At 47.8% G+C, this 22,950-nt stretch overlaps 2 protein-coding genes and 1 pseudogene across 3 annotated transcripts; 1 reads left to right on the top strand and 2 right to left on the bottom strand.

Moving 5' to 3' along the window:
* Positions 1-1,259: 1,259 nt before the first annotated feature.
* Positions 1,260-2,155, bottom strand: LOC130207565 (uncharacterized; annotated as a pseudogene).
* Positions 2,156-8,545: 6,390 nt separating this feature from the next.
* Positions 8,546-10,640, top strand: LOC130207214 (coiled-coil domain-containing protein 177). The gene has a single exon (XM_056435715.1). It carries the CDS (start codon positions 8,576-8,578, stop codon positions 10,280-10,282), a length of 1,707 nt encoding a protein of 568 aa, XP_056291690.1. The 5' UTR covers positions 8,546-8,575; the 3' UTR covers positions 10,283-10,640.
* A 7,352-nt stretch (positions 10,641-17,992) lies between these two features.
* On the bottom strand, positions 17,993-22,950 carry LOC130207223 (zinc transporter ZIP9). 2 transcript variants are annotated; one of them, XM_056435724.1, is made up of 8 exons: positions 21,524-22,950; positions 20,797-21,087; positions 20,553-20,658; positions 20,174-20,347; positions 20,020-20,088; positions 19,676-19,761; positions 19,454-19,588; positions 17,993-19,367 (listed from the first exon to the last, which is right to left on the bottom strand). In XM_056435724.1, exons 2-8 carry the CDS (start codon positions 20,890-20,892, stop codon positions 19,128-19,130), a joined length of 906 nt encoding a protein of 301 aa, XP_056291699.1. In that variant the 5' UTR covers positions 20,893-21,087; positions 21,524-22,950; the 3' UTR covers positions 17,993-19,127. The 2 variants fall into 2 exon arrangements, with proteins under 2 accessions (XP_056291699.1, XP_056291698.1); XM_056435723.1 differs by having other exon boundaries at positions 20,797-21,057.

The raw sequence follows: 22,950 nt of genomic DNA, 5'->3' as shown, positions 1-22,950 counted from the left end.
CAGCAGTATTGTACAGCAATATCGTATTGCATATTTTAAGTAAGTCTAAAAAAATACATTATCTATGCAAGTCTGTGGCACTTGCCACAGACTTGCCACTGAGGTGCCAGTGAGGTGCCAGTGAGTTGCCAGTGAGGTGCCAGTGAGGTGCCAGTGAGTTGCCAGTGAGGTGCCAGTGAGTTGTCGCTGAGTACTGGCACCGAGCGGCACTTGCCACAGACTTGCCACTGAGGTGCCACTGAGGTGCCACTGAGTGCCAGCGTCGCTAGGGGGATCTCGCCCCTACTGCAGCATTGAGCGTGCCTAATGCTGCGTTCACACCAAAAGCGTTGAGAATATTTGCAACGCTTTACTCGGGCGAGTTTACTCGCTTGACTTTTTGTGGCTTATTCGCGTCATTTGCGCCTTAGAGGGGGCGTGGCTTATCTGTGGCTTTACTCCATAGAAACAGTTATCATTTCCGCCATCCACTACGGAAGAATTAACCACTAGTTCTGCTTTAAATTTGTTGTGGACATCCCACAAACGTCGGAACATCTAACGCCCTTGTGTTTGGGCTCATAACACCATCGTAGGCTCACACAGCTCAGTGAATATCACCAACTACGTCTGAATAACTGCCGCTTCCAGCGCTACAGGAGAAGCAGCAGCCAGTCGGAATCACCAACGGCACAACGTCAATTCAATTCAGTTTATTTTGTAGAGCCCAATTACAATCTGTACACATACCCCTGTCCCAGGACCTCACATCAGATCAGGAAAAACTCACAACAAATAGAAAAAAACCTTTCACAGTGAAAGAAAGGGAAGAAACCTTCAGGAGAGCAACAGAGGAGGATCCCTCTCCCTGATGGACAAAAGCAATATATGTCATGTGTACAGAAGGAAACATTACAGAGTTACATAAACAGATTAAATGAGTATGATAAGTTGTATGAATAGTTGGTAGTAGGCATGGACCACGACCCAGACCTCCACAATCCATCAGGCAGATGGAGGTAGAGAGGAGGAGTGGGCGGGGCTCTTCAGCAGGGCCGTGGCATCGGACCCAGCCAGGTCCAAAGGACTCTATGAGACGTGAAGTCACAAAGACTCCGGGAGGAAGCAGAGTTTTTTTCAATGAAGATAACATTACATTATTTAGAAATACACTCTATACATTGTTAATGTGGTAAATGACTATTCTAGGTGGACACGTTGGGTTTTTAATTAAATATCTACATTAGTGTTTCCAGCAACTATCACTCCAGTGTTCTAATTACATTACATTACATTACATGTCATTTAGCAGACGCTTTTATCCAAAGCGACTTACAATAAGTGCATTTCAACCTAGAGTACAAACTAAGAACAACAAGAATACAGGAAGTAACATTTCCTCAACATAGTCGAACTACAAAAGTACCATAAGTAAGTGCTATCTAAGTGCCACTGAAGTGCTAATCTGTGTTTTAATCCAGATATAGTCGGAAAAGGTGTGTTTTCAGTCTCCGACGGAAGATGTAGAGACTTTCTGCTGTCCTGATGTCAGTGGGGAGCTCGTTCCACCACTGAGGAGCCAGGACAGCAAACAGTCTGGATTTCGAGTGATGAGCTCGAGGTGCAGGAGTCACAAGTCGATTGGCTGTTGCCGAGCGGAGCGAACGTGCCGGGGTGTACGGTGTGACCATATCCCGGATGTAGACGGGGCCCGATCCGTCTAGAGCACGGACGCCAGGACCAGTGTTTTGAAGCGGATGCGAGCAGCCACCGGTAACCAGTGGAGAGAGCGGAGGAGCGGAGTGGTGTGGGTGAATTTCGGGAGGCTGAAGACCAGTCGAGCTGCTGCATTCTGGATGAGCTGCAGGGGTCGGATGGCCTTAGCAGGTAGACCAGCCAGGAGGGAGTTGCAGTAGTCAAGGCGTGAAATGACCAGAGCCTGGATCAGAACCTGCGCCGCCTTCTGAGTAAGAAGAGGACGTATTCTCCTGATGTTGTGCAGCATGTACCTACAGGAACGCGTCGTCGCAGTGATGTTGGCCGTCAGGGAGAGTTGACTGTCGAGTGTCACCCCGAGGTTCCTGGCAGTCAGGGTAGGGGCCAACACAGTGGCGCTAGGTGAGCTGCACGATACAATTAGTAAACAACAAAACACATACCCTGAGGCTGTCCACATTATTGCGGGGGACTTTAACCATGCTAACTTAAAGGTAGTGCTTCCCAAACTCTACCAGCATGTTAGATGTGCCACCAGGGGAGATAAAACATTAGACAAGGTATATTCTAACATCAAGCTGGGCTATAGAGCCAGAGCATTAGCACACCTAGGCCAGTCAGACCATGTGTCCCTACTCCTAATTCCATCCTACACCTCCATCAGAAAAAGGGTTCCCACCACATCAAAGACAGTTAAAACCTGGCCTGAAGGTGCCACTCCACAGTTGCAAGACTGCTTTGAGTCCACCGACTGGGGGGTCTTCGAGCACGAGGACCTGGAACAGTACACTTCAGCGGTCCTGGGTTACATCAAGCACTGCATAGACTCCGTCACCGTGGACAAGCGTATCCGGGTACATCCCAACACGAAGCCGTGGATGACGGGAGAGGTGCAGCGTCTGCTCCGAGAGAGGAACACCGCCTTCAGCTCCGCAGATGGGGAGCTATACAGCACGGCCAGAGCCGACCTGAAGCGGGGGATCAGAAGGGCCAAGGCGGACTACAAGGCGAAGATTGAGGACTGCTTCCAGAGTAACGACTCCAGGCAGGTGTGGCAGGGGGTCCAACACATGACAAACTACAGACCCAGCCACCCATCGGCCGACGGGGGCGACCCTCAGTTGGTGGAAGAGCTGAACTCCTTCTACGCCCGCTACGAGGTGGGACCAACGGAAGCAGCCACACCACATCCACCAGCCCACAGCAGCCTCATCCTCACGGAACACGAAGTGAGACGCACGCTGAAGGCCGTGAACCCGAGGAAAGCAGCAGGGCCGGACGGCGTCTCGGGACGGGTGTTGAGAGACTGCGCCGACCAGCTGGCCGGGGTCTTCACCAAGATCTTCAACCAGTCCCTGTCCCAGGCCACCGTCCCATCCTGCCTGAAAACCTCCACAATCATCCCGGTGCCAAAAAAGAAAACCATCAGCTGCTTAAACGACTACCGTCCAGTGGCACTCACCCCATCCCCATGAAGTGCTTGAGAAGCTGGTTCGTTCCCACATCATCTCATCCCTTCCGCCCGGCCTGGACCGTCACCAGTTTGCATACAGAGCAAACAGGTCCACGGATGACGCCATCGCCACAGCTCTCCACTCTGCCCTGTCTCACCTGGAGGGGGGGGGGAGCTACGCACGGCTGCTCTTCATGGACTTCTGCTCGGCATTTAACACCATCCTTCCTGACAGACTGGTGACAAAACTGTCAGACCTGGGATTATCACACTCTACCTGCCGTTGGATTAAGGACTTCCTGTCTGACCGCCCCCAGAGGGTGAGGATAGGTCCCCACACCTCCACGGCCCTCAGCCTCAGCACCGGGTCCCGGCAGGGCTGCGTGCTGAGCCCCTACTTACTCCCTCTACACTAATGACTTCACCGCCGCCCACCCCAGCAACTCCATCATAAAGTTTGCTGACGACACCACTGTGGTGTGCTGCATCTCCGGGTGACGAGACCGCGTGCATCGCGACGAGGTGGAGCAGCTGTCTGTGTTGTGCAAAGCGAACAACCTGCAGCTGAACAAGCTCAAAACCCAGGAGATGATCATCGATTACAGAAGGAAGAAAACTGTCATCCAGCCCCTGTACATTGACGGGGATTGTGTGGAGAGAGTCTCGGTCTTCAGATTCCTGGGCGTTCACCTGGCTGAGGACCTGTCCTGGAGAACCAACACCACGGCGATCGTCAAGAAGGCACAGCAGAGACTCTACTTCCTGAGAATACTCAGGAATTACCACCTCAGACAGGATCTGCTTGTGTCCTTCTACCGCTGCTCCGTGGAGAGCGTCCTCACCTATTGCATCTGCGTGTGGTTCCTCAGCTGCACAGCCGCAGAGAGGAACGCGCTTCAGAGGGTCGTCAACTCGGCCCAGAAGATCATCGGGTGCCCCCTCCCCTCCCTGCAAGAACTGTACAGCTCTCGCTGCCTTAAGAAGGCAGTCAAGATCCTCAAGGATCCATCTCACCCGGGCAACGAACACTTTGTACGGCTGCGCTCAGGCAGGCGCTTCAAGACTATGTATACCCGGACCAACAGACTCAAGTTCAGCTTCTTTCCGAGGGCCATAAGCGCACTAAACGCTGCTAAGTTTCTAGAGAGTCAAATGCCGCATCCCCGTTCAATATGAGGAATCGTGCAATAAAAATAAAAAAACTTAGGTTTACACTATGTATAGTTCATATGATTCATTCTGGTTTTTATATTGTCTTGTTTATATTGTCTTGTTGTTTTTATATTGTCCTATTAGCACCTTGGGATTGCATCTAAATTTCGTTGTTCCTTTGCACAATGACAAATAAAGATCATTCATTCATTCATTCATTCATTCATTCATGAAGGTGATAGTCAGGTCGTGGGTGGGGGAGCCTTTCCCTGGAAGGAATAGTAGCTCAGTCTTGTCAGGGTTGATCTTCAGGTGGTGAGCAGACATCCACTGAGAGATGTCAGTCAGACAGGCAGAGATTCGTGCCGCCACCTGTGTTTCGGACATTGTGTTTGCTAATCGCCTTTGAAGACTAACAAAGCTGAAAACAGTTATGCTGGTGAGAGAGGCTATAAAACTGGCCTTCCTTGAGCTAAATTTGGAGAACAAAATTAATATAAAAAATAATAATCGTTATTTCTAACCTTGTCAATATCTTGAATATATTGTATCTATATAAATAAAAGTGTGAGTTTTCATGGAAAACACAAAATTGTCTGGGTGACCCCAAACTTTATATATATATATTTTTTAGAATTGTTTTATTTTTTTAGGTTTCAGTTCTACTATATATATATATATATATTACACAGATTATTCCAAGTGTAAGAGCCACAAGTGTGTTTTTTAGTAAATTGAAGTTTCAGAATTGTTTATAGTATGCTCACGGTGTAGGAACTATCGTGAAATATATTGAAAGATGTTTATGTTAATGACTGGCTCTTGAGTCAGATGATTTAAAGACGTCATGAAGTCAGCAGGTGTAAGGAAAGAGCCGCATTAGACAAGAGAGCAGATAGTTGTTTTACCGTATGACCGTGTAATCGATTTAAACGTTTATTCTTTTGTGTACTTTGTCAGCGGTTTTTGCTGCTCAAAATAAAACCTGAAGAAAAGGAAATGAACGGTCTCCTGTCATGCACGTGCAAGGGAACTCACTGCGTCTGCAGCTCTTTAGTGGCTTTATGAAACAACACCGACGGAACGCCGCTACACCAAGTTCAACAGACCTTTTTTTTATGTTCCCGTTCTGCTTTTGGTCCTGCCCTTTAATAATTCAAATGAATATCTGTTTAGCATTTCTACCACAAAGTAAACTCTTTTATTGTGTAAATGATTGGGTTGGACATAAAGCATTTATTTTGCCTTTATTTCATGTTTTATAGTATTCATTATTTATTTATTTGGTATATTTTAAGCGGTGGAAATTAATGAGTAATTTCACCACAGAATAAGTGGTTAACTGCCTCTAGTTGTGTTGAGACTTGATCTTTGACCTCTATATGCAGCGATGGAGAGAACCTCTTAAAGTTTTAGTGCTAATAGTTCCTTAAAACATTAAGGATTTAAGCTTAAAGTGACTCAAAATGTATTTAAAGCGCTTCAGGGACAGCAGAATACCTTCTCCCACAGACTGCTTCAGCTCTGCTGTCACAAGGACAGATACAGGAGAACATTCCTGCCAACTGCTTTAGGAATTTATAATAAATCACCTCTGGCCATCCTCCTCAAATTGAATAACACGAATAAACCTTGCATTTGTAACGCCCTGTTCTGTGTCTCCTCTGTGTCTTGATTGTTCATTCCCTTCACCTGCCCTCAGCCACTCCTCTGTCTCCTTGATTGTTTCATTGCCTTCACCTGGCCTCAGCTACTCCTCTGTCTCCTTGATTGTTTCATTGCCTTCACCTGGCCTCAGCTCCGTTAAATGATGTCTGCACGCAATGCACTGCGCAGCGCTCTCACAGCGAGTGGCGTTAAGTGGCGGAGCTTTTGAGACCGTCTTCGGCTTTAAAAAATGTTTTTTATTTTATTACTACAGTAGATAAATATACCAGTATCGTATTTATGGTATATCGTATTTATGGTATTGTATTGAATTCTGGGATCGGGTATCATGATATGTATGGAAGGTATGTATAGAAGTTATAATTTTAGGATCGTGACAACCAGTTAGAGGAAGGAACAGACTCATGGAACAGACTCATGGAACAGGCTCATGGAACAGAATCATGGAACAGACTCATGGAACAGAATCATGGAACAGACTCATGGAACAGAATCATGGAACAGACTCATGGAACAGAATCATGGAACAGAATCATGGAACAGAATCATGGAACAGACTCATGGAACAGAATCATGGAACAGAATCATGGAACAGAATCATGGAACAGACTCATGGAACAGGTTCATGGAACAGACTCATGGAACAGAATCATGGAACAGAATCATGGAACAGACTCATGGAACAGGCCCATGGAACAGAATCATGGAACAGGCTCATGGAACAGAATCATGGAACAGACTCAAAGCTCAGCAGAGCACACGAGTAAAAAAAAAAAAAAGGAAGTTGGTTCATGAATGACTTTAACCATATTATATATAATGACAATGTAAAGTTGTTATTACTATTAGGGCCCGATCACTAAATTATTCAGAGGACCTTTTTTCTTAAAATGTTTGTTATTATTTAGATTTGCGGTCAGAACGATCAAAAGACCGTAGTTTTAAAATCTTTGAGGTGTCATCAAACAACGTGGATGTGGTGTGGCGACAACAAAAAAGTTGTTTCATTCCCTTCACCTGGCCTCAGCCACTCCTCTGGCTCCTTGATTGTTTCATTGCCTTCACCTGGCCTCAGCCACTCCTCTGTCTCCTTGATTGTTTCATTGCCTTCACCTGGCCTCAGCTACTCCTCTGTCTCCTTGATTGTTTCATTGCCTTCACCTGGCCTCAGCTCCGTTAAATGATGTCTGCACGCAATGCACTGCGCAGCGCTCTCACAGCGAGTGGCGTTAAGTGGCGGAGCTTTTGAGACCGTCTTCGGCTTAAATTTTTTTATTTTATTTTATTACTACAGTAGATAAATATACCAGTATTGTATTGAATTCTGGTATCATGATATTTATGGAAGGTATGTATAGAAGTTATCATTTTAGGATTGTGACAACCAGTTAGAGGAAGGAACAGACTCATGGAACAGGCTCATGGAACAGAATCATGGAACAGACTCATGGAACAGAATCATGGAACAGACTCAAAGCTCAGCAGAGCACACGAGTCAAAAAAAAGGAAGTTGGTTCATGAATGACTTTAACCATATTATATATAATGACAATGTAAAGTTGTTATTACTATTAGGGGCCAATCACTAATTTATTCAGAGGACCTTTTGTCTTAAAATGTTTGTTATTATTTAGATTTGCAGTCAGAACGATCAAAAGACCGTAGTTTTAAAAGCTTTGAGGTGTCATCAAACAACGTGGATGTGGTGTGGCGACAAAAAAAAGTTGTTTCATTCCCTTCACCTGGCCTCAGACACTCCTGTCTCCTTGATTGTTTCATTCCCTTCACCTGGCCTCAGCCACTCCTCTGTCTCCTTAATTGTTTCATTCTCTTCACCTGCCCTTAGCCACTCCTGTCTCCTTGATTGTTTAATTGGCCTCAGCCACTTCTCTGGATCCTTGATTGTTTCATTCCCTTCACCTGCCCTCAGCCACTTGTCTGTCTCGCTGATTGTCTCATGCCGTACACCTGTTTCCCCCCTATATATTGTGGCAGTCTTTCTGTTGTCCCAGGTCGGATTGTTATCTTTACTCCTGTCATTAGTAGTCTCTCTGTTTACATGATTAATTCCCAGTCTTTGTTTGCGTTGTAGATTCCTAGTGTGTTTTTGTAGTTGCTTTCAAGCCATGCTGAACCTTTTCCTAAAGTATATTTGTTTTGCTTTAAACCTGGAATATTGCCTGTTTCTCTGCACCTGAGCCTCACCCCGGGGCAGCACCACTTTCACTTTATATACACTGTATACACTTTGCATATTTATAGTTTTATTTATATATATATATAGATATAGCCCTGCAGTTGCTTATCCGGGAGATCATATATGATGTACTATACTTATTTGTTAAATTAATTCAAAGGCTATTTGGCTGCAAACAAAAATGAGGACAATCATTTCCAATATGCTATGATATAACGTGTTCTCACATTCGTGTAAATAAAGCTGCTTTACATAGCGAGAGGGGGAAACAATAGACCTTGATCATGTGTTCCAGCTGAGCTCAGAGACAGTGAGACTAATCCCTCCGTGACCTCGAAAGGAAGGAAGCACCTGAGGCGAGCACGGGGCCGGCAGCAACTTGGAGCACTCTGCGATTTAGTTGCTTCACAATGAGGGAGCTGAGGTCCACCTCCCGCGAGCCCCGTCTGGACCTGGACAACTTTAACTCGGCCAAGGCACAGAGGAGTCGGTACGTCTTAACGAGCCCGCGTTCGCTGGAGTCGTGCACGCGACTCGGAGTCAAACCGGTTGAACTTCTGATCAAATCGCTGAAGGAGTTTGTGGCGGAGCGCCGCGGCACGTTGCCCTGCGAGGCGATGAGAGTGATGCACGAGGCCTACGAAAGGGAGAGACTGAAGCTTTTACAAATGTGCCGACAGGAGAGGAGGAGGATTATCCGGGCGGCCGGGGACGACAGGTGGCCGGGCGCTAATGCAGCAGTGTCGGGCCCCGAAGTGGTGTCGGTCAACAAGCTGCGGGGTCACACAGGGGTCCAGGAGACCACGGGCTCCATCACGTATGCAGATCTTTGCTTTAAGGGGGAACCTGCCAGCAGGTCTTCCTGCTCTCACCGAGACCGGAGCACTGTCTGCACCTTCAGCCTGGGAGACCTCCGGCACACCCCGGCTACTGAGAGGAAGCTGGACAGGCTCACCAAGGACATCCACAAAGAGATGCGTGTCACGGTGTCAGAGAGGGACCGAAAGATAGCTGCTCTCATGTTGGTGAAGCACCAGGAGGAGCAGACATGCCTGGAGCTCTGTCAGCATGAGGAACAGGAGCGACAGGAGGCCCGCAGGCACGAGGAGGCCCTCCGGGCTCAGGCCGACACACAGAGGGGGAATAAACTGAGGCAGGGCATGCGGCGCTGGCACGAGGAGCTGGAGGCCCGCAGGAGGCTGCGGGAGCGCCGGGAGGAGGAGAGAGCGAGACAACTTGAGCAGGAGTTGGTGCTGCAAGAAGACCGCTGGAGGAGGCTGAGAGAGGAGGTGGAGGGGCAACGCAGAGAAAGGACAGAGGCGACGCAGAAAGAGGCGGAGCGGCGCAAACGCTATCAGGAGCAGCTGCTGAGAGAGAAGGTTGAGGTGGAGAAAAGTGAGCGAGAGAGAGAGAGGCGGGTGGCAGCGGAGAAGGAGCAGAAGGCCAGGAGGAGCAAAGGGTCGCGGCAGAAGGAGGAGAGGAGAAGGCTGCAGGAGGGAAATCGCAGAGAGCTGCTGCGTCACATCCTGCTGAAACTGCAGGTGGAGCAGCAGGGGGAGGAGGAGAAGGTGCATATGAGGAGCGCTCTGGAGGAGAAGCTGCGACGCTCCCGGGAGAGACACACTGAGGTCGTGGAGGCGCGGCTGAGGGAGCTGCAGGAGCGGGCCGCCCGGGAGGAGGAGCAGGCCCGGAGAGCGCGGCAGAGGGCCACGCTGCTGAGCCACCGGCAGCACACGCACAAACTGATCCTGGGTCAGCTGAGCCAGCGCCGCTCGGAGAGAGCCGCCGTGCACGCGGCGGCCCAGCAGCGGACACGCGCTCAGCAAACCCGCCGGCTCAACGAACACAGGCAGCGCCGCCACCAGAGGCTGAGAGAGGAGATACAGCGGGAGGAGGAGGCGGTGAAGAAGGTCCGGGAGGGCTGCGTCTTCATGAAGGACTGGAGGAGGGCGAGGCTGCGGAGGAGGCGGGAGCAGATGCAGGAGGAGGCGCACAGGATGGCCCGGGCCTCCTTCCACATGAGGGACAGAGTGAGACAGCAGACACACAGGCGGACCTTTGATCAGATGGCCCTGCAGGCTCAGCTGAGCGCCTTCATGAGCCGCATGGATCTGTGAGAGAAAGTTGAGAAGGAAACAGAGACGGTCTGACCTCCCATCTGAAGCAGTGCTGCACAGCAGTCTTTCTTTTGTTGTATTGTGACCTCATCGATCTGTCTGGTGGTCAGGCTGCATCATGTCAATGAACTGTGAACAAGTCAACCGACTGAACAACCGGCTTTTTGAGATATTTTAGTATTCTACGACACAAAATCCAACGTCTGATAGAATAAACTTAATTTTGCTTTGCAGAGCTTTCGTTATGCCATATTTCTTTCTTTTGTATCCTGTGAATCATCTTGTAACCCTGGTCTTTGGATCCCCTGCCATATTTCTTTCTTTCAAGGATGGAGAATAAATGACCTGTCTGACTCTGCCTCTGATTGAACTTGATATTCTTAAGTTTTCTTATCCCTAGAACTAAATGCTTTATAACCATCTTATAAAACACAGCTCAGCTATGGGAGCACACAATCTTTTTGTTTCAACACAAAAGAAAATTAGGCAGTGCTGGTGAGGCTGGCAGATCATGCACAGACTTAATGGTTTACTCGTAGTCTGCTTGAAGGCTGACGTCAGTGTTTAATATCTGATATGAGCAGCCAGTCACAGTCAGGGAAGACTTTAGGGAGGTCGAATATAAGATACGTTACAGCCAGTGTTGGGAGTAACGCGTTACTGTAATTCCACTACTTTTAGCGGTAACGAGCATGTAACGAAGTATTTTTTAAATCAACAAACGCAGTTACAATTACTGAAATGTTAATGAGTTCGTTACTCGCGTTACTCTCTTTTGTGAAAAATGAACACTTGCAGACAAGAAGACAAGCTAGGCCGACTTTAGCTGCTTCTGATCTGACATCGCAGGACCTTGGTGGCGCAATGATATTGTAACGTCTCGGACGTTATGGCACTGATGACACGGAGACGGGACGACGTTATTACTCTTCACTTTATTGGGCATCCACCAACACAGACAGCGTGCTCCTCTCGGCTCAGCAGCTCCAACGTCAACAACAACGGTTCCCGTCAACCAACCTTAACTCCCGTTTTCCGGCAGGTTAACCCCGCCTCAAGATTCAAGATTCAAGATGTTTTATTTGTCACATACACACACAGGGTGTGCAGTGAAATGAAAGTGGCAATGCTCAGCAGGAATGTGCAAGGGCAACAAGTACACACTATTTACAATAAAAAACAACACAATATTTACAGTAAGTGTGTGTGTGTGTGTGTGTGTGTGTGTGTGTGTGTGTGTGTGTGTGTGTGCCTAAGAGGGGCAGTTGTGTGGGTCTATGTGGGGGTCCTGGTGAGGTCGGAGTTCACAGTCCTGATGGCCTGAGGAAAGAAACTCCGTCTCAGTCTCTCTGTTCTTGCAGCGTGACTACGGAGGCGCCTGCCTGACCGCAGCAGCTGAAACAGTCTGTTGTTGGGGTGGTGAGGATCCTTCATGATCCTGCCGGCTCTGGTTCTGCACCTCCTGGTGTACAAGTCCTGCAGGGTGGGGAGTGTAGTTCCAATAGTGCGTTCAGCCGAACGCACTACTCTCTGCAGAGCCTTCCTGTCCTGAGCGGAGGAGTTGCCAAACCAGGCTGTGATGCTTCCTGTCAGGACGCTCTCTACAGCTCCAGAGTAGAAGGACTGAAGGATCCTCTGGGAAACTTTAAATTTCCTCAGCTGCCTGAGGTGGTAGAGGCGCTGCCTTGCCTTTCTCACCAGAGTGTCTGTGTTCGTTGACCATGTCAGATCCTCGGTGATGTGGACTCCCAGGTATTTATACCCGCTCACCCTCTCCACAGTAGTCCCGTTAATCCCCAGTGGTGAGTACGTCCTCTGTTGTTGTACCCTCCTAAAGTCCACAATCAGCTCCTTAGTTTTGGTGACATTCATGATGAGGCTGTTGTCCTGGCACCAGAGTGACAGATCAGCAACTTCCTCCAGGTAGGCCATCTCGCGTTGTCGGAGATCAGGCCCACCACCACTGTGTCATCCGCAAACTTGATGATGGTGTTGAGCTGAACCTGGCCACACAGTCATGTGTGTACAGGGAGTACAGTAGGGGCTGAGGACGCAACCCTGGGGGATCCTGTGTTCAGGGTGAGGGATTTGAGGTGTGTCTGCCCACCCTGACCACCTGTGGCCTGGCGGTCAGGAAGTCCAGGATCCAAGCACACAGGGGGTGTTCAGTCCCAGCTCAATCAGCTTGCCGCCAGTCTGGAGGGGACTATGGTGTTGAAAGCTGAACTATAATCAATGAACAGCAGTCTCACATAGCCCCCTCTGTTTGTCCAGATGGGAGAGTGTGGTGGGCAGTCCCTGGGCGACAGCATCATCCGTGGATCTGTTTGGGCGATAAGCAAACTGCAGCGGTCCATGGAGGAAGGGAGGAAGGCGCAGATGTAGTCCTTTATCAGCCTCTCAGCATTTCATGACCACCGAGGTGAGGGCCACCGGTCGGTAGTCATTCATACATGCTGGAGAAGCATTCTTGGGCACAGGGACAATAGTGGATCTCTTGAAGCAGGCGGGACCACGGACTCAGCCAGGAGAGGTTGAATATTGTGGTGAACACTGGAGCTAGCTGGTTAGCACAGGTCTTCAGTACTCGCCCAGATATGCCATCTGGACCTGCAGCTTTCCTGGTGTTCACCCTCAACAGAGCCCTCCTCACACTGTGCTCGGTCACAGAGAGTGTGTGTTCATCCCCAGCGGTAGAACTCACCTCGGCTACGCTTAACGGTGTTGTTGTCAGCCGGCGAGCTAGCGCTGTTGTTGCTAGCCTCAAACCGTGCATAAAATGAGTTCAGGTCGTCCGCTAGGGATGCGCCGGCACTCACCATTGCGCGGGGTCTGCTCTGGTAGTCTGTGATAGTCCGTAGCCCCTGCCATAGGCGCCTGGTGTCGCGCTGCTCCATCTGTGATTCCACTCTGTCTCGGTACCTCCTCTTGGCCTCCTTCATCGCCTCCTCAGTCCATAGACCGCTGCCTTGTACTCGTCCATGTTGCCGGATACAAGACCGGAGTTATAGGCAGCAATACGGGCGTTCACAGCTTCACGGATGGATCTATCAACCCACGGCTTTTGGTTAGGAAAGACCCTAACTTTTACCGTGGGGACGATGGTGTCCGCTAAGCGTTGCTATGTGGCTCATTGATACTTCCGCAAACTCGCTGGCGCCACTGGAACTGGATTGGATCATGTCCCAGTCGACGACACGCAGAGCGTCCTGTAGCTCAGCCTCTGATTGGTCAGACCACCGCTTTACGTTCCTCGTCACTACCGCTTCCGCGCGATCTTTTGCGGTACTCTGGAAGCAGAAAAATGGCGGCATGGTCTGATTTGCCGAACGGAGGGAGAGAGACAGCCTTGTAGCCTCTCTTGAATGGCGTATAGCAGTGGTCCAACGTTCTTTCCTCTGGTAGCACACGTAATGTGCTGGTGAAAGTTCGGCATGACTTTTTTTAGGTTTGCCCTATTAAAGTCCCCAGCCACCACCACAGCCGCGTCGGGATACTTGTTCTGATGCCGACATAACACATCATGTAGGTCCGATAGTGCTACGTCGGTGTCCGCTTGTGGTGGAATGTAGACGGCTGTGGTGATGACCGAGCTGAACTCCCGGGGAAGGTAGAATGGACGGCATGAGATCGTCAGATGTTCCAGGTTCGGCGAGCAGGAACGAGAAAGAGTCTTAATGTTCTTGGGGTTGCACCACTTGTTGTTAGTCATGAAGCAAACCCCTCCACCCTTAGATTTACCAGACTCTTCCGTTCTGTCTGCACGGAAAACAGAGAAGGACTCGGTTGGGCATATGACTCGATCCGGCACCAGCGGGTCAGCCATGTTTCCGTCAGACAAAAGATGTTACAGTCCCTCATGTCCCGTTGGAATCTGATCCTTGCCCTAACATCATCCATCTTATTTTCCAGAGACTGGACGTTAGCAAGAAGGATGCTGGGCAGAGGTGGACGGTGGGCTTGAACTCTCAGTCTGTTCGAATTCCGCTCCGTTTCCCTCGATGTTTTCGTCGTCCCCCCGTAGTAGCGGCTCCACTGTTGTTGTTGTGGTTCGCTCGTACGATCTCGGCCGGCCACGCTGGATCGATGGAAAAAGTGGACAAAAACCCTTGTTTTGCGCAAAAGTTTATGTCCAAAAGTGTGCTGCGGTCGTATGCTGTTAGTGTCGATGTGTTTGTGGCAAAGAAAACATTAAAAATAAACACAAAAACTAAAAGAGCGCACAATCTCCGCGGAGCTACCTCGACGGCGTCTGGACACAGCCGCGCCATCATACCTCCCCTCTACTCCGCCAATTACAGGCACGCCCCCTCGACCAGCATGCACGGTGCCACACTGTGATTGGCAGCCACTTCCAGTGTTGCCAGGTCCGCGGTTTTCCCGCGGAATTGGGCTACTTTTGAAGTGTTGCCGCGGGTTGAATTTTGTTGTCCGCTGGTTCGGTTAGACCTATTTTGCATGCAAATTACATGAATATCTTTAAATAAAAATCCATATTTTAAATGAAATAATTTATTTATACCCAAATCCTACCAAACTGATTCCAGATCAGCACGTACACGCCAACACATCCGCGCACACAGGTGAGCACACTCTCACTAGCACCCCCCCCCCTCAATTATATGCAGCACCTCAAGGCACCTTTGTTTTCTCTTTTAATTAGTGTTAATACTGTAGGCCAGGCACGTGCACAGACATCTTGGGGGGCAGGTGCTCAAACCTAAAAAAAAGGGCACCCATTGCCAAAAAAAAAATTCTGACAAAGTTGAAGCATAACACCAATGATGCTGTCCTCGACCTGCGTTTCCTCTGGGCAGGATTAGACCGCTAACTTACATTTTCTTTATGAATAAAGATGAATTATTATATAGCAACAGTACAAGCGTTCTGATTGGATACTGGGTCGTCATGCCAGCCACGTATTGCCCTCCTCGCCGGTCTGATACAGATCCGTATTGCCCTCTGACCTCATTTTCAAAATGAGCGATATTGATCGTCATCAACAGCCAAGAAGAAATTCAGAAGCAGCGAAAATGTGTTATTGAAAGTGATGAAGAGGAGAAACTATAGTTTGGATCACTTGTGTTGTTACTTTACTGTAAATTAAAACTATTTTAGCTGAGCTGTGTTGTTCGTTTTCTATAAGATTGATCGTTGTAAGACTGGAACAGACAAAACAAAGAGATAACACATAAAACAATGAGGCACAAGGATAGCATGACACCGAGAGCTAGCATAGTTTAGCTCCTATTTTCTGGCTGTGAATTCTCGTGACATTTATAAACATACTTTCAAATATGTCTAAACAGCATTTATACAACACAAAAAAGATTCTCTCTCTCTCTCACTTAAACATGACATCAGTAAACAGCTGCAAGGCTTTGAAATCATGGATTTCTGAGTTTTTGTTTGTTAAATTTTTTAGGAAACGTCGACCAGTTGTGACGTCATGTTTTCAGCAGCGCTAATGTTGTGGTTGATTTATCACAAAACAACGTCAGGGGACAAACAGCGTCATGACCTCTGTGTCTGGTGCTGCGGGTCAGAGGAGAAGGAGGTGCACCAGTTTGGTGGCGCGAGGAAACCTGCGCAAGCTCTTAGGGCTCGATCACACGAGACGCGACTCTAAAAAACGCAGCCGCACCAAAAACGCCTTGTCAAAAACCTGGCCGAGTGTGACATTGATGAGCGGCGCGCTTCCGCGCCTCGCGCTTAAAGTTCAGAATATTTTAACTTTTAACCGCCCCTGAAAAACGCAAAAAAACAGCGCCGCGTGGCGTTTAAAAGGTGCGTCTGAAAGTCGCGCATAGGGAATCAATGGTTTTGCGGGCTACGCGTTTTTGAGTGGCGCGTCTGGTGTGATCGAGCCCTTAAGTGGAGGAGGAGGAGGGAGGGGCGCGGGGGGGGCTCGTGAGCGCCGCGGAGCACGTCGGGGCGAAATTCTCACAAGAACTCAAATAAATGCCCCGTCGGATATCAAATCACATTTGGGGGGAGTTTATGACAGAGAGAGTAACTTTTATTCTTAAATACTGATGAATGAAAAAAAAGTGTCTCCAGCAAAAAGGGCACTTTTCTCATCCAGGGCAAAAGGGCTGGTGCTTGAGCACCACTAGGGCTCTATCTGTGCACGTGCCTGCTGTAGGCCAATCACTTTTATTTCATTGGGCCTAATGTGGTAAAAAAAAAAACACTGTTAAATGACTGAGACAGTTATTTTGTATTAAGTTAAGTATTAAAAGGGACTTTTGTACAACTGCTTGATTTGAAGGCCTGTTGCCCTGTTGATTGCAATAAATAGGTCTACAACATATGTTTATTGTGTTTGACTGTTCATTACATTAAAAAAGCAGACTTAAAAGTTACTTTCCCTAGTAACTAATTACTTTTGATATTCAGTAACTAGTAAAGTAATTAAATTACTTTTAAAAGAAGTAACTGTAACTAATTACTAATTTTCAGTAACTTGCCCAACACTGGTTACAGCCCTCTGAGACCAGACCAGTGTGTTGTTTTTTCTGGTCCTGACAGTATTACCTGTCCCGCTAGAACACTTTTTAATCAAACAATTTCTTTGTTCAAAGTGGAGCAGATTACACAAAGCTTTGAATCACAAGATGCAAGCACACCCGTAGCTCACGACCGCAAGAGGAATGCCATCTGCACGTGTAGAATAGAACAAACACAAGAGCTCTTTTCAAATGAGTCTTCTTCTGCTCTGGGCCATAAGAAATGAGTATTTAGAACTTTGTATTTAAAAGTTTTATTACATCCAAATGAATAAATTGTACTTCATAAAAAAAGTGTGAAATGCCTTTTGTTTTCATATCCGTATTTCCCACTTCAACTAGAGGTTTCATCAGTTGTGCTGGTAAAAACCCTCAGCTTTATATCAATAAAATAAAGAACAACAAAAAGGAAAGCACATACTAAGCCAGACATGGGCAAACTACGACCCGCGGGCCACATCCGTCCCGTTAGGCTTTTTAATCCGACCCGCCGAACTTGTCCAAATCGCGACTTTGTTTACTTCCGGTGTGCGTTGGCGTGGAAAGTACTCGTCACACAAAACCCTTCACCATGATTTGTCAATCCGTTTGTCTGTCAACATTTTGTGAAAAAAACAACCAATGAACACTCAGTAAATCACAAGGGACCCGCCCACCACACAGGTGAGGCTCATTTAGAAACAGCCGCAGTGATTTTGGCGAGCAGCGCGGAGCCTGGAGGAGCTGCAGAGCCACGAGGAGGAACACGCAGCCAGAAGAGGTCCACTTGGACCGGGTAAGAGTCTTTACTACACATTACGTGTCACGGCGTCTGTCCCGGTGTACGTAACTTGTGCGCGGTGCTGACTAGTCTTGTATTTTACAGAGAGGATTCACCAGCGCCTGCAGCGCAGCCTGCCCGGCCAGCAGAGAGGCCTCGTGACACGATGACATGATGTTATTATAGTGAAGCCATATTGTAAATAGTCTGTCAATAGTTCTGTTCTGTTTTCTATTTCACAACATGTATATAATGTAGAATTTTTTTTTAATGTACAATATATATTGATATATTTAAAAAAAAAATAATGGTCATTTTTTATTTGCACACACCCCATGAAACTATCTGCAATATGAAGTCATTTTTCAGTCCCATCTTTATCATTTTGGTGAATGTGTGACAGACCACATCATTTTTACTAAAAAAAACGTTAATACAAAATTTGGTTTTCCTCATTTATTCAATTCAGTTTATTTGAAATTACAAATTTGTCTCGGAGTGCTTTACAATCTGTGCATATAGACATCCCTGACCTTTGACCTCACATCGGATCAGGAAAAACTCCAAAATAACCCTTCAGGGGGAAAAAGGGAAGAACCCTCAAGGAGAGAACAGGAGGATCCCTGTCCAGGATGGACAGGTGCAAGTACATGTATCTAGCATTGTATTCAGATATTTCACTGCTTTTGTGAACCTATGACCTTTGGTAAACCAATTTCAAACACCAAAACAGTTCGTCCACATGAGTAAAGGTGTGTTTTCAGAAGAGATATGAATAATTTTTAAAAATCGAACTTCAATTGTCAGCTTTAGGGTCATATTTTCTCGAGTAAAGCGCTGTCAGTCTGTTTGTGACGGGGTTCATACACATGCTGACCAGATGACGCCGCACATCGCCCTGACTTTAAAGACCCCTTTCTAGTTTCTGCTGCAGGCAGGATATTTAATACAGTCTATCTCTCAGGACAATCCGTCCATTATTTTGCGGGGTTTAAAACAATTAGAAATTATTGAGCTTGAGTATTTCGTTGGGTAATTTGTTTTGAATGTTGAAAGTGATTCCGTTGATCTCTTTCCAGTAAATGTTGATTACTTTAACTTTGCACCTTAAATTGAAATGTATAAAAAACAGACGCAATCTCCAGGTTTAATAAATTACATTGCGTGTCCAAATGCTCCTGGCCGGTCCCTCTGTCACATTTTAGAACCGAATGTGGCCCGCAGGTCAAAAAGTTTGCCCACCCCTGTACTAAGCCTTGGTCACATTTACAGACAAAGTCTGACTGAGAAACAAAGTAGATCTCGTACTGTATCAGATTATTTAGTTCTTTAAAATGTATCAAGTCACTGATTTCACTGCATGCCGACTGCCTTGGTGAACGGGCCATGAGAAGGCAAACAATGAAACCCTTATGCCATTCTTGGAAGGGAAACTCATTCCACCGTGGACAATGGATGGCATTCGCATGATTTACACCTTGAAACTAAAACAATAGCTTGACTTAAAGGCCAGTTTCACTGAAAATAAAACACAGTGAGGTGAACTCGAGGAGTTTATCTTTCCAGATGTAGTGGCTCAGACGTTTCCTTCTGAGTCGGCGTGCAGCCCGAGAGCCAGAACCGTCGGGAGCCCGAGCCCGAGGATCAGAGTGACGCTCTGCAGGAGCCCCAGGTGGTGCTGATGGGGGTCCTCGGCTTGGCCCGTCCTGCTGATCTCGGGGAGAATATGCACCGTGGCCACATAGAGGAACGTCCCGGCCGAGAAGAGCATCCCCACACCTGTCGCACTGAGCTGGTTCTCAGTCGAACGGCCGGACTGTGGACACACACCCATCAAATTAAAAAAATGCCAACGCACCAACTGACAATAAGAGACAAGACGTCCGATGTGTTCTTTCTTACTGCGTGTAATATGAAGTAAGTTGAGATGGCGAGTATTGGTGCCGCCGCTGAAAAGGCCAGTAAATGTCCCTGAATGTATTTTCTTTGAAGGCCTGCGTGCATCAGAAAGGAGACCAGACCAAAAGCTGCAGGCGCCTGTAACAGACAGGACAGCTGGTCAGGTCATTGTGCTTTCTTTCTGTTGCATGTCGTCTGGCACTACTTTATGTCAGGGAGGCTCACCTTGTGGAGGATCACAGCTACAAACACTATAACCTGCACTGTCACTTGACCCGTGGCCACAGCTGCACCCACAGCAAATCCATCCGCTACATGCACACAAACATTTTGTGTTATTTACGGTCTCAACAATCTTGACAAACATTACATCAAACCGATGGATGAGTCTGTTTTCTGTATCCGTTAAAAACGTTAAAGACTCAAACAGTGAAGGAGTCACATGAGGAAACAAATAACTGTGGCACTTTGTGGCCGGGAACTCCTTGGAACAACTTGTGTACTCTAGGGGCAAACACAAGTGAATAGAAACAGTCCAGTAATCAAGCACTATAAAAATATCTTAGCACCTGCAGCGTGAATAACCAGTCCCAACGTGGCGGTGATGCCGACAGTGTTCGGCAAACGAGTCGCTCGGTCTGAAATGAGACATTGCGGACATGTTGTGGAGATAAACACAAAGATATGTTGTTGACATTCAGCGAAAGGAAAAGGCCGACTCGCCCCGCGTGGAGAGGTAACTCGCGATCTGATCCACTGCAAACATGAAGGTGAACCCGAAAGTCAACGGCAGCCCGATGAGGAGCTGAGGTGCCAGGCCTTTCTCTGGGGCGGAGCCGTTTCGATTGTTCTCAATGGCGTTCAGACCGGACGGCACATCAGAGGAGGAAGAGGAGACTGCGGAGAGCAGATGAAGGACAGGAAGAGCTTTTTGATCAAATCAACATAAAAGACAACAAGGCAGAGCAGCATAGATGCTCAATCACTCATCTCGATTATGTGTAATCAGTTGGCAAGACAACCAAGGTAAAGGGGTTGGAAGGGGGTCCAAAATAAAGACAGGAGGGTAAGCTCGTGTTTCATGTGTGTATGCCCAGCTCACCTCTCGACGACCCTTCCAGTAGGCTCACTCCCTCTGGGATGGTGATGGCCAGAGCGGTCCCACACAAGAGTCCTGCCCCCAGGATGGAGACGAGCTGCAGTCTTCTCTGTGAATAGAAACGTGATCAGAGGGATCGTTCCCCATGTGATCCATTTCTCAGATTTTCATGTCAAAAAAAAATGATAAAGAAAACTTTGCTGATTCGTAAAGAAATGAACAGAAAGAACTGTAACAGTTTAGTCACCTCAGAAAGACTGAATAGCAGTGGGATGAATCCAAGTGCAAAGCAACCCACAAACATCGCCACCGATATCAAAGTGACAGTCCAGCCTCCGTCCATGTCTGCTTCAACAATCACCGCCTGGTGGAGGTCGGTCGTGCTCTCGCGGTGTCGCTGGATGTGCCCTCCCCACGCCGCTCATCCATCTCCCTCTGCCCGGCTGCAGCACCCGGACACGGGGGACCGCTCCTCCCGCCCACAACATGCGCTCCTCCAATCACCGGCCTGCGTTCCCCCGAAACAAGGAACACGTTGCTGGTTGGATGATTGTTTTGTAGGAGCTCTTTATTTGATGTTAGTATTTTGTTATTTTATTCACAAGGAGTATTGTTTGATTATCTATTCTAGAGGTTTGATTATTTAGATTAGATTTGTGTATATATATAAGCATATAGCTTTTTCTTTTAATAGTTCAGTTTAGTATAATCATTTGTTGTTGTTTTAAGGTTTAAGGTTTTTTATTTGCCATCTGTGCCTAGACTAGCAGTCCAGACACATCGGAATTATTTTTGCAGGGTTCTCCGAGTCAAGAGGTACAAAACACACTATAATAACAGTAACAGTAACAATAATAGAAATATGAAACATATCTCAAAAAACACCGTACAAAAAACACACTGTACATAGTGTGGTAATGTGTATGTATGCAATATTTACAGTATAAACAGTAATAAGTAGGCTAGTGCTGTACCTGGCTTGTAAAAGGAAAGAAGGAGGGGGAGGGGACAGTGATATGGGGATATTGCACATGTTCAGATGTTGGGGGAAGGTTGTGTGGGGCTATTGCACTGATTGTAATGTTGCACATTTTTCACAGTTTCAAGGAGTGCCTCTTTCTCAGTAGCTGTGTTGTGCCATCAGTCTGACTGTGGCAGGGAAGAAGCTGTTGAAGAAGCGTGTCCTATGGGTGACGATGCTGTCCGCTCTGCTGTGTCTCAGGTTGTATGTGCAGTGTTTGTGTCTGAGCAGAGAGTGAGCTGGATGAAGTGAGTCTCCAATGATTCCCTCTGCTCTTTTCCGACAGCGCTGCACATACATAGAGTCCATGGACGGAAGTTGTGTCCCTGTGATCCTCTCCGCGGTCCTTATGACTCTTTGCAGAGCCTTCCTCTCTGCCTGTGTGGTGTTTCCATACCACACAGTGATGCCTGGTGAGGATGCTCTCTATCAGTCCTCTATAGGCCTGGGTGAGAGGGCGACGGTTCAGACCAGCTTTCCTGAGCATCCTGATGAAATAAAGCCTTTTCTGGGCCTTTTTCACCGTGGCTGTGGTGTGAAGAGTCCAGCTCAGGTCAGATGTCACCTGCATTCCCAGGAATCTGTACCCGTCAGCCCTCTCCACCTCAGTCCCTTTGATGATGAGAGGCTGTAGAGGGGGAGGGTTCTTCCTGAAGTCCAGTATTATTTCCTTGGTCTTGTTTGTGTTGAGGATGAGGTCGTTCTCCTCTCCGTAGACCAGGATGTTGTTCACCAGGGTCCTGTAGCCCGACTCATCCCCGCTCCCCTTGATGAGCCCCAGGACGGTGGTGTCATCGGCGTATTTGATGAGGATGGTGTTGTCCTGTGGAGGTGCAGTCATGGGTGTACAGGGTGAATAGTTTGGGGCTCAGGCAGCAGCCCTGTGGGGATCCTGTGCTGACTGTGAGCTCGGTGGACACCCGTCCTCCCATTTTCACCACCTGGGGTCTTTCTGTCAGAAAGTCCAGAATCCAGTTGCAGGTTGGAGTTGGGACGCCGAGGTCTGTCCGCTTCTTGATTAGTTTTCCCGGGCGGATGGTATTAAAGGCAGAACTATAGTCCAGGAAAAGCATTCTGGCATACGTTCTGCGGCTTTCCAGGTGTTGCAGAGTGTGGTGTCGAGCTATTGCTACCGCGTCATCCACTGATCGGTTGGGGCGGTATGCAAACTGGAGGGGGTCGACATTGTCCGGGACCGTGTGGTTGATGTGGGTGAGGACCAGTTTTTCTAGGCACTTCATGGCGACTGGTGTGAGTGCCACTGGCCTGAAGTCATTTAAGGTGGGTGTGTCTGGTTTTTTGGGGACTGGTATGATGATGGAGGATTTAAAGATACGGGGAACTACAGCCTGAGATAGTGACAGGTTAAAGATGTCAGCA

Source organism: Pseudoliparis swirei, chromosome 17 (assembly GCF_029220125.1).
Source record: "Pseudoliparis swirei isolate HS2019 ecotype Mariana Trench chromosome 17, NWPU_hadal_v1, whole genome shotgun sequence".
Taxonomy (NCBI): Eukaryota; Metazoa; Chordata; class Actinopteri; order Perciformes; family Liparidae; genus Pseudoliparis; species Pseudoliparis swirei.
This window is presented reverse-complemented; position numbering and strand designations above follow the sequence as displayed.